Here is a 12,147-nt window from a genome sequence, read left to right as displayed (position 1 = left end):
TCTTATGCAAGCAAGCAATCTGAATACTATTGCTTTTATGTAATTCATTTCATTACCGATGTTGTACTGTAACAAGACAATAAAAGCTGTTCATAATTATTTACACATGACCACAAATAACTAGGAATATGAAAATATTAATATAAGCATTCTTATAAAATTCAACTTTATACAGATATAAAACTATGCAAACCAATTTTACCGTCTTAATAGAACTCCTTTGTTTTTCTTCCCAAACACCACTGCTCAACTCAAGTGTGCAATGAATATTTGCCTCTCTGTCATAGGATCCAAAAATGAGTAACCTGCAGTATAAAAATAAAACAAGGAGATTATTATATCAGTTATGTACATTAAACTTTTCTTTCAGATCATTATACTAAGAAATAATAAATTACTCCATTACTATTATAATTTTGGTAAAAGTAAAAGAATTAAATCAAATACTTGGTATACCCTCTAGTGGAAAAGTAAAGCTAAAATTAGATGAAATTCCAAGACAAGTTCTTTTTCAGCAGCTAAATCAAACGAACAGAAAGCAGCATCCTTTCATGAGATAAACAAATTGATCAGATATCTATACATAGTAGCAAGAGCTATAGATCTTCAAATCAGACTGTTGAGTTAAAAAAAGTTGTAGAAGAATGCCTATAGTGTAATACCATTTCTATAAAAGTTACACAGATATAATATAGTACAATACAGTTACTTATGAACACACACACACTTCTCCATCTACTAATGTGACCTTGGCAAATTATTTAATTTCTCTGAGCCCATTTCTACCTCTGAAAAATTCAGGGGAAATATAGTACATACTTCTTAGCGCTGTTGTGAGAGTAAAAGAAAACACTGCATGCAAAGCATTCAGCATAGTGCCTAGCAAACAGTAAGTGCTCAATGTTTATTATTTTTATTAATTTGAAAACAAGTATCAAGGAATAAATGCATCATCCATTTTTACTGCTTAATATTTAGATATAAAAAGGAAATCTTAGGTCCAATCTTGAGGTGATATAAAGCAGTTATTATTATTGAAGGAAAAAAACTTACCCTCATATCCAACAACTTCTATATTATCTATCTTCTAAATCAGAACGTGAGTTCACCAGTATGTTTTAGTAGTAAGCTTGAAAACAGCTTTAGCATTAATCAACACCTTGATTACCACCCCGTTAACTTTATCTCTACATGAATATCATGAGGATAGGAGTGAGATAATGAAAGACAAATGGATAAAACATAACTGGAGTAATATAAGAAAACTGTTTTCTAAGGTTGCAGACCTCAAGCAAATCATGTTTATGCCTCACAAAGTGGCTTCATGAACTGAAAAGCCTAAATAAAGTCATGGCCAAAAAAAAAAAAAATCCCTAAATTTAAATAATTTTTAATCTTACAAGGAAATTTAAACAGTGTTTAACAACCTATTGCGAAAAACATTAAGAAGGTTCATAATTATAAAATACTAAGTCTAGGACAATGAGAATTTTCATTTATCAAAGCTTTGCTGCCACCATCTGTTCAAAAAGCAAACTTCCTAAGGGCGCTGACTACTGTGTAGAGAAGGCTATGCACCAGCTAGTAGCTCCCACATTCCCAAACAAATAATCTTCAGGATTCAGAAACAAGAAAGCATAATTCTTGGATTGTGCAATGGTTCTTTGGATTAGGCAATTATTTTTTAAGATAGGACACCAAAAGCACAACTACCAAAAGATAAATTGATAAATGAAACTTCACTGAAATTAAAAATTGTTGTGATTCAAAGGATACCAAGTAAGCAAAAAGACAATCCACAGAATGGGAGAAAATGTTTGCAAATCATGTGGATCTGTGTCCTTGTGCAGGATCTTCAGTCTTAACAAAAATTTACAACGACTCTGAAGACCATCAAGCTAGATCTGGGAGGACTGTAGCCCACTGAGTATGCAGTGATAGGAGACAGGCTCCTTTGTGCTAGAGGTCAGTGGCTGACTAATTGGAATGCAATCTCTGCAGACAAAATTGAGGTGCTCTAAATGAGAGGGAATCTATTGCCAAGCCTCACCGACATTACTCCCATCAGAAGAAAAGAATTCCTCTTGAACCTCATATCCTTCCATTTTTTTTTATAGGAAATTGAGCTCCATCATAATCTATGGGACCACTGTCAAATATGTGGTCCATAGTTGACTGAAAAGTCGTTATGCAGCATATGACTGCACAGTACTTGACCATACCTCCTCAATCTTGGGTAGAGTAGATGAGACTGAAAATAAATCCTGAATTCCTTTTAGTAAGTATGTTTTCTGTACTTGTATAACTAAAGCAATTCTGAAACTATTTGAGATCTATTACAGAATTACACAAATGAGTAAAAGTGCTGAGGTTATTTTATTGGAGCCAGGGTTCAAGGGACATAAAAATATGAAAGAGGAAGAAGCAAGAACCAAGGCAAAGGACTAGGAACAACCCTAGGATGAACTGGAATTGGGAGTATTGGTGAACTTATAATTTCTAAATTGTGTATGTGAATATGCACGCATATATGTATAAGTGTCTATACATATATGTATTTCACAACTCTGTCCACTGAAGGGACCTATGAATATATGAAGTAGCAGTGAACAACCCAACACCCAGATCTTGATTTTTAACATCATTCTTTATTAAAAGGAACCAGGGCTCTCTGGTAAAATAGCTGATTCTTCTAGGACTGTGGCAGGGAAAATACAAAAGAAACCTGGAACTGCTTGTTATACCAGAAAATGAGGAAGACCTTGAAAAAAAGAAGGAGGAGGAAAAAAAGACAGGATCATGTCACAAGCATACAGAGCCAAGTTTAAAGAGGTTCCTAGTGGCCAACTCAGGGACAATTCATGCACAAAATAATTAAGAATAGTAAAGAATTATAATCATTGAAAAATACAGGAATCTATGAGTCTGTGCTGATAATACATAATTGGGGAATAAAGTAAGACTCTTGGTAATAGAGTAGAATGTCAACTGCTATCATTTTCTGTATTTGTGTTAACATTAAATTTTTTTTTTAAGTGATGTATTTTTGGAACCCAGTAACACAAAACAACATTCCAAAAGCTGCTGAGAAAATACAGGCTTTAGAACAGTGTAAGTGTGACTTAAATGTGACTCAGTGAAGAAGTGACCTTAATTAGAATCTTCTATCTATAATTAGGACAGGCTATATCCTAAATATACCACCTCAGAGTACAGAACTCTCACACCACAGAACTTTATAGGCTTTGCCTTCACCGACTATAATCTTAGTTTGTTTTTAAACATATATAAATAGTTGCCCTGACTGGTATGCTCAGTGGTTAGAGTGTTGGGCCTTGCACTGAAGGGTTGAGGGTTCGATTACCAGTCAAGGGCATGTACCTGAGTTGCAGGTTCTATCCCTAGCCCTGGTTGGGGCATGTGCAGGAAGCAACCAATTCATGTCTCTCTTTCTCTTCCCCTCCCTCTCTCTCCCTCCTTCGCATCCACTCTCTCTAAAAATCAATGGAAAAAATATCCTGGCCCTGGCCAGTTTGGCTCAGCGGTTAGAGCGTCAGCCTGCGGTCCGGAGAGACCCGGGTTCGGTTCCCGCTAAGGGCACGTACTTCGGTTGCAGTTTGTCCCCGGCCCTGGTTGGTCGTGCGGGTGGTAGCCACTCGATGTGTCCCTTCACGTCGATGTTTCTCACTCTTTCTCCCTTCCTCTCTCTCCCTCCCATTCTATCTGTACAAAAAATGAAAAAATATCCTCGGGTGAGGATAAAAAAAAAAAAAATATATATATATATATATATATCCTGGGGTGAGAATTAACAAAACAAACAAACAAACAATAAATGGTTGATAAAACCAGCGAAAACAAAGAAAATGATTTCAGTGCTTCATTCAATGTCTTTTACATAAAGAGGGTGACAAAGCCCTCCTGGAATTTGGTGCCAAATTTCTTTTCCCCAAAGAACATGCACAGTTTATCAGAAAATGAGAGCTAAGTTATCCATTAAGTTTCCCTTCCTGACAAAAAATTGATTTTCTCTATATGGTTGTTTTTAATCTAATTTATCTATTTAACTGCACGTGGGCATGTTTTCTTTGCAAAATAGTTCAAATCCTTTAAGACTAAATTATAAATTTAAAAAGTTTTAACAATATGACTGTAACACTAAGTCTTCTAATAGAAGCACTACAAATATATAAATTGAGTTCAGCAGTGATTTAAAAAATCAACTTTAGTTCAATGCAAAAAAAAAAATAGCATTGTTAGAACCAATTTTTACAAACAAAATTGTGTTTCCACCATCAAACTTTCAATTGGGAAATTCAAAACTCTATTTCAGATCATTAGAAAAGAACCTCCCTTTATAGGGCAAAACGCTTATCAATTAATAAAATTCAAATTCCCGTTCTCACAACCAAATATGCAAAAAAGAACAGGTTTGTTTGAAGATTTGTTTTCTTCTTGATAAACACTATAATGATTACATTAAAGCATAACAACAAGCTACACCCACTGAAGGCTTACTATGTGGTAGGCACTGTGGTTTATTTACCTATTTCTGAGCACAATTACTGACAAGGTAGCAGTCTTGCCCATTTTACAGATGCATAACTTGCCTAAGAACATACAACAAACAGTAAGGGTACATAACTAGGATGTAAAGACAGCACTTTCTAATTCAAAAGTTGGTATTATTTCCACTTCATGTTGCCTCCTGAATCATAAAGTTTCCAATTATACAACAACTTCAATGTTTTGTTTTTTTTTTATCCTCACCCGAGGATATTTTTCCATTTTTTGTACAGATAGAGTGGGAGGGAGAGAGAGGAAGGGGGAGAGAGAGAGAAACATCGATGTGAAGGGACACATCGAGTGGCTGCCACCCGCACGACCAACCAGGGCCGGGGACAAACTGCAACCGAAGTACGTGCCCTTAGCAGGAACCGAACCTGGGTCTCTCCGGACCGCAGGCCGACGCTCTAACCGCTGAGCCAAACTGGCCAGGGCACAACTTCAATGTTTTTAATAAACAGTTTGCTTTCTAAGTTTCTCCTCATTGGCAAAGGTCACTCTCAAAGCTTTACAACAGGTAAGTTTGATGACTCAATGAATGAATGAATACATAAATAAATAAATCTCCTTCAAGTCTATCTTTGCAGGTTTGGAGATGGGTGGATGAGTTGGTAGATAGGAATTAACAACAGTAGAGTCAAGAAATGTTGTGTAAAGCTGCCCTTCAAGTGATTAGAAGTTGCTATGATTATTCTGGAAAAGGTAATCTAATAAGTATAATTCTGATGCCTGTAGATCTATAAGAAAATTCACTAGGGGGAAAAAAAGCATCAGTTCAAAATTTCCTTAGACACAGGCCACGTGTAAAATGTCCTAAATGTTAACGTAACATAATTATATACTATTTAGTCCTTTTTATTACATTTATTGGGGTGACACAACTTAATTATATTATTTAATACTTAGGCTTACCATAGCATATTAGCTTAGCTACTTCAAATTCAGAATTGTGTAGAGCCATGTTTTACTATACACTGAAGTTCCTTTTTACAAAATTTACAGCATAATCTTTCTTTGATAAAAGAATTCATTTTCAACAAGCTTTCTGACATAACAGCTCACAATGAGTCGCTCTAAGACAAACAAAAAATTTTATTATGTTATTGTATTCAAAACTAATTATTAGTAAGGACACAAATATATTGGGTACAAAAAAATATAACCTCTATACCCATGCACTTGTTTTTATTATGAATTGGAAATAAAAACAGAATTAATAAGTACCAAATAAATGGTACAAACAAGTGTCATAGAAATGTAGCATAAGGCTCTCCTTATACTTTTACTTGGAGTGATCAGGAAACACGTTAAGGATGTAGCTTTTCATGTGAACCAAGAAAGGCTGGTTTCAAGAAGCAGAAAATGGGGTAGAGCCTTCAGTAGAGAAACAGTGGGGGCCACACAAGGGACTTGGTATTTTAAAATATCTAAGGCAGGGGATGGTGAACTGTGGTTGGCTATGGGCCAAATCTACCTCACTGCTTGTTTTTATATGGTCTGTGGGATATTAGTGGTTTTTACATTTTTAAATGGTTGGGGAAAAAATATTATTTCACGACACACAAACTTATGAAATTCATATATATATATATAAAGTTTTATAAACATACAGCCATGCCACATCCATTTCTTTACCTATTGCCTATCCTGACTATTTTCAGACTATAAGACAGAGACTAAAATATTTACAATCTGGCCCTTTAGAGAAAGTGTTTGCCAACCTCTTGCCTTAGGAAGACCTATGTGGCTGAAGTAAAGTACTGTGAGTGAGGGGCTGGGCAAAGAAGCTAGAAAGGTAAGAGGGGCGTGTATGCCCTGGCAAGAACTTGAGTCTGTATTCTAAGAATAACGGGGGAAGGCATTAGTGAATATTAAGCAAGAGTCCCAGCCTGGTGGCTCAGATGGTTGAAGCATCGTCCCATAAACCAAAAAGGTTGTGTGTTCAATTTAGCGCAGTAAGTAATTTAAGAAAGATATGAACACAGCTTAGACTATGGGGTTGGCACAGTAAAATAAGGAGGCTAGACCAGATCATATCTGAGATCCCTTCAGAAAGCTCTAAAATTTTAAGCACTACAGGGGTTTCCAAGTCTGATTTTTCAACTTTCCAGGGTATTTTCAATTATCACAAACAATTCTCAAAACTCTTATACTATGAACAGCTCCCCCACAGGTAGTAAGTCAGATATGCCAACAGAGCATGATGCATCTAAAAAGTCTGGGAATCAATGAAGAGTAAAAAACATCCCCCACTAGAATGCTTTCTAAAGTATAATTTATATATTTTTTACAAGCTAAAAAGGACTATGTTTCTATAAAATTTATGATTCAAGAATTTACAGATAATACAATATGAATGAACACAGAGGAGGAATAAACACAAATACTGCTTAAGCACTTTTTCCCCCATAATATAGTAATGACAAAACAAAAACCATACCTGCTACATTCTAACAATGTAATTTTAAGACGGCCTTCAGTAAGTGCCCACTGTTGTATGTGGATATGCTCTTCTTCATCTTCTTCAAACCCTTGCAAGGTTTGGAATGGAAAAAACGGCTTAAACCTGAAAAAGTAAAGATAAGTCTAAATTTCTGAATAACAGACACCACAGTTTAAAGCACAATAACAAAGCCTACCTGCAGGAAAACAACACAAAACAAAACAAATACCTAATACTGCCCAACAAAACCAGTGTTTACTACATGCCCCCAAAATGGCAGCAAATGGTGCCTTCTCTGCGACACTAGACCTGTTAGTTTTTTGTCATGCCCCCATTAACAAGGCAGGACACTGAGAACAAAGAAGAAAATCAAAAGGTCACCAGATACCAGGACAGTTGGTTTCTGGTGAGGCCTCGCTCCCTGGCTTGTAGACGGCCATCTTCTTGCTGTATCCTTTCATGGCTTTTTCCCTCTCTACACACATATTCCTGATGTCTTTCCTCTTCTTATAAGGACATCAGTCCTACTGAATTAGGATTCCATCCTTATGATCACATTTGACCTTAATTACCTTTTTAAAGGCCCTCTCAAATACAGTTACATTAAGAGTTAGGACTTCAAGATATGAATTTTGGAGGACAAAATTTAGTTCACAATAGAACTCAAATATAACTCCAGAGCCTGAGGCTGATTTGATTACCACCCCGTTTTCTGCTGGAACATATACTCTAAACCCGATTTGAAGGTACCTGACAAGGACACTCACTGTTTCACTTATATTATTGTGCTTGACCCTCATAGTAACACGGTTATGCATGGCTGCAAATCATCTCCTCATTTCACAAAGATAAGGAAACAGGTTAGAGAGAACAAAGAGCCTGCTGGAGACTACATTCTTTATTAAATAAAGTTACAAAATATGTAACATATATGCCAGCAAAATGAAGTCATAAAGCAAGATGGAAGAAAGTGATCCAGAAAACAGTGGATCCAAGTCAAGAAAGCAATGATGTCCTAAACCCAGATGACAGGTGTGTGGCAAGCCAAGAGACAAGCCCAGTTTGGGGCAGGTGATGAAAGTTCCAGGAAGATCTCCAGGAAATACGGGGAATAAACAGGATGGGCAGAAGAAATAATAAGAAGTTAATTTCCCAATTAAATCTTGAAAATTCAGTTAAGGCAATTAGGCAAGGAAAAAAAATAAATCAAACAACTCTAGGAATGTACTGCTTTGAATGGCACAAAGATTTTGAAATAGGAATACAGAGAAAGAAACATAAATCTTCATCTTAGACTGATCTGCAATAAAAAAATATATATAAACATAATTATAATGTAAATGATAGACCAATCAATGACCCAACAATCCTATTCCTAGATAAAGCCAATAGAAATGTGAACAAATGTATACCAAAAGATCTGTATAAGAATATTCATGATAGCACTAATTTAACAGCCCATCAACAATAGAAGGAATTGAGGTACAGTCACACAGTGGAATACTCTACAGAAAATATAATAAACCACATCTATACACAATGGATTAATCAACTACATCTACACAAAATACACATGGATGAATCTCACAAACATACTATTAAGCTAAAGAAGCTAGAAAAACAATGAGCACATACGGTGTGACTCAATTTATGTAAAGTTCAAAAACAGACCAAAAAAAAAACACCCCCAAACCCAAAAGCAATGGTGGCAGAAGTCAGAATAGTAGTTACTCTTAGGCAGAGCCATGACTAGGTAGTGAGTAGGTGGCAGGAGGGACTTCGTAGTTGCTGGTAATATTCTATTGCTTGTTCTGAATGTTGCTCTGTTCAATTTGTAATAACTCACTAAAATTAATTTTATGATTAGTATACTTTAGTAAAAGTTTAAAAGAAAAAACATTTAATTTAAAAATGTGAAGTACTTTGGTAACATTTAAAAATATATATTATTAAATTTTATACCTACAAGAGTAGCTAAATCTTCTTCTCATATGTGGATCTGAGAGAATCTTTTTTAACATCTAAAATATGTTTTTGCTCTAAGATGTTTCTTCAACTGCTCTGTAACACCCTGAATGCCAGCTGGTGACAATTCTATCACATGGCAGCAGAAAAACTGTTTGCAAACACTATGATCTTTAGAGAAAAAGGGTTTACTACAAACCCAATATAAAAATATTCTGAGGTCTAAATCCTCTCTTGACTTCAATATGGGCTTGTGTCCTTGGCAAAGTAATAAATCTGTTAGACTTTTCAGCTCAATAAAAGAGAAAACTTTCTAACAATTAGAGCTAGTCAAAAAAGGACACAGCTAGCTCTTTTGAATCGCATGCCTTCTGTCTCTAGAAATATTCAGGCAGAGGTTGGCTAAGGCTTTGTCAAGGAGGGAAGGTGTTGTGAAAAGAACACAAAATTTAGAATCATACAAATATAGATTATAGTCCCAACTCCTAGAGATTAGTTTCAAAATAATCAGGGGAGGGGAGTGTGGCAGCTATCGATGATCAAAAGTGGCCACAAATTATCTGGCTATTGATAATGGGGGTTCACTGAACTATACTCTTAACTTCTGAGCAAGTTTGAAATTTTCCATAATGAGGAATTAGAAGAGGTTTGTTCTGTATACTAAAACAACCTGGGTACTCTCTTCCTGTTTCTCTTCTACACTTTCCTTAGCAAAATCATTTGCTCTTACTGCTTCTATAAGTTCCATATATATTGATGCTTAAAAGTAAATTAAACACCTTTTCTTCAAACTTGTTCCTCCTCTCTTGTTTTCTCTTAATGGCACCACCACTTGGAAATCTGAAGTTACCTTTTTCATAACACTTGGAAATCTGAAGTTACCTTTTACTCCTCCCCTTCTCACAACCAATGAGTCCACCTCCATTCCCTTCTATAATATTTCTAAAGTGTCTATTCTGCTGTTCTTCTGTGTTTCCCATTGGCTTGGATCAGGTTTTCATGATTAGTTAGAATGTTGTGATTTCTGAAATTACATTTCTTCTTAAAACAAGTGTTTTTAAAACCAAAAACAAAAGCCTATTTCTTTTCTTTTCTTTCATAAAAAGCTACCTCATTTGACTATTACAAAGATTTAGAGAGTTCACAGATACGAAGCACCTAAAAGAGATCCTGGCATGTAACAGACACACAAATCCTGGTATTCTACTTTCTCTATGCTCACCTTTTTATTTATTTTTGCATTTATCTTCAGATAGAGCAGGAGGGAGAGAAGGGGGAAGAGAGAGAGAGAAACATCGATGCATGACAGACACATCGATTGGCTACGACCCACACGACCCTAACCAGGGCCGGGACAAACTGCAACTGAGGAACGTGCTCTTAGTGGGAACTGAACCTAGGACTCTCTGGTCCACAGGCTGACACTCCAACTGCTGAGCCAAACCGGCCAGGGCTATGCTTACCTTTTATCAAACTAGCTTCCTCACTGAATCTCTAAAGATATTGCACAATACCCTAATTCTGTCCCTTTGCTATTTCTTCCACCTAACTGTACTTCCATCTCATCTCCCTGTATCTAAAGCTCAACTGTCCTTTAACAGTCAGCTTAAATGTCATTTCATCCCTTCATCAACTATGTTTACTTGGGAAAGAGAGACCAGTCAGTTAGGCACTCAGAGACTACAGTCTTTTTTCAAGCTCAGGAATATAAGCAACACTGGATCTTGCCTAAGGAAGAAAGTAGAACAAGCAGCTATAAACAGGCCTGTGTGGTTTTGCCTTTTAGTCTCACATAAGAAAATAGCAAAAACATAAGCGTGCTCCAAATTCTCCTAAGTCAAATATATATACTAGATAAATCAGGTGATCATTTTCAAATTGTTTTTTTCATTTATTGTTCTTTAGAAGCACCTCAGTATTCCTTTAAATAATGAGCTCCCCTGCTGCATTTAAATTACAAAACCTTAATTAGCCATAATTTTATGATGCACATTATTATGTAAAGTTTGGTATACTAATACAAAACTAGACATAAGTGAGAAAGGAAACAAAAGTGTAAGTGGTTCAAAATACTCTTAACTTCCTATATGTGTTGGTAAACCATGAGTCTAAATTTCAAATTTTCAATTTTACTTAGACAATTTAATTGGTATCACATTAAAAATACAATTCATACAACAAGCTCCTCCACGCTTACTAAGGTTAGTACTGTCATATTATTTCTCCTAAAGATTGCCCACTAACCACTCTGAATCCATAACTAGCCCCACATGGTAAGCTCCCTTTCACTGTTCAAGTTGTATTTCCAAATCACCCCTTCTCTGTAACCTGTGCCCCCTCCTCTACCATTTGGTAATTGCTTCCTCATCTGTGTTCTAAAAGCTCGTGGTACACACTTCTATTATGCCACTAATCACCCTGTTCACATGTCTCTCTCTACCTCTCTCCAGACCATCCTCTCCTCCCAACTAAATTGTGAGATGCCCAAGGAAAAGAAACACATGCTAGGTAGTACAGTGGTTAAAAGCAGGCTCTGAGCTGGGCTTGGAATCCTGTCTGCCACTTCCCAGCAATATGATCTTCAACAAACTGACTTTAAGCCTCAGTTTCCTCACATGCAAAAGGAGGGTAATAACCACACCTCCACCTCACAGTGCTGTGATCAGGACTACATGAAATAATGAAAAGCTCTCAGCATCCTTCACTTCTCAGCTTCTTTCTGACAAGACATTTAAAAGAAGAGTTGACCACATGGGTTTTAGAACTTGGTTTTGAATTTTGGTTCTAAGACTTACTAGCTTTGAGATCCTGGACAAGTACTTCAACTTTGAAAGCCTCGGTTTCTTCATTTGTAGAAGATAGTTACTGTAAGGATTAGATGAGAAGTTCATGCAAGCATTTGGCACAGTGAGGTGCTCTAGAAGTATTTCCTGTCACACTTTCTATTTATCTGTTTTAAGGCTGGTATCCTAGACACATGTTAGATAGCAAATGCCTTCTCTTCCACAAGAAATCATTTCAGAACTCAGCCTTCACCATGTACGATATTCAAGGTCATAGCTATTTGTCTTCCTCAGATTTCAGATTCCACATAGCCATAATTTCAGTCACCATACTAATTGCTTTTTTAAAAATTGTGTTCTTTGTGAGGATATCAAATTAACAATAGGTAA

General features: G+C 36.1%; 1 protein-coding gene across 1 annotated transcript in view; it reads right to left on the bottom strand.

Moving 5' to 3' along the window:
- Positions 1-12,147, bottom strand: part of PDZD8 (PDZ domain containing 8) — a 64,672-nt gene that overhangs the window by 36,626 nt on the left and 15,899 nt on the right. Inside the window, exons 2-3 of the mRNA XM_036265658.1 lie at positions 7,007-7,132; positions 203-305 (exon numbers count right to left, since the gene is read on the bottom strand). Coding sequence (XP_036121551.1) covers positions 203-305; positions 7,007-7,132 — 229 coding nt within the window. The remainder of the gene's footprint in view (positions 1-202; positions 306-7,006; positions 7,133-12,147) is intronic.

The sequence above is a fragment of the Molossus molossus genome, unplaced genomic scaffold (assembly GCF_014108415.1).
Source record: "Molossus molossus isolate mMolMol1 unplaced genomic scaffold, mMolMol1.p scaffold_m16_p_17, whole genome shotgun sequence".
Lineage (NCBI taxonomy): Eukaryota > Metazoa > Chordata > Mammalia > Chiroptera > Molossidae > Molossus > Molossus molossus.
The sequence above is the reverse complement of the archived record's forward strand: the minus strand, read 5'-3'. Positions and strand labels throughout refer to the sequence as shown.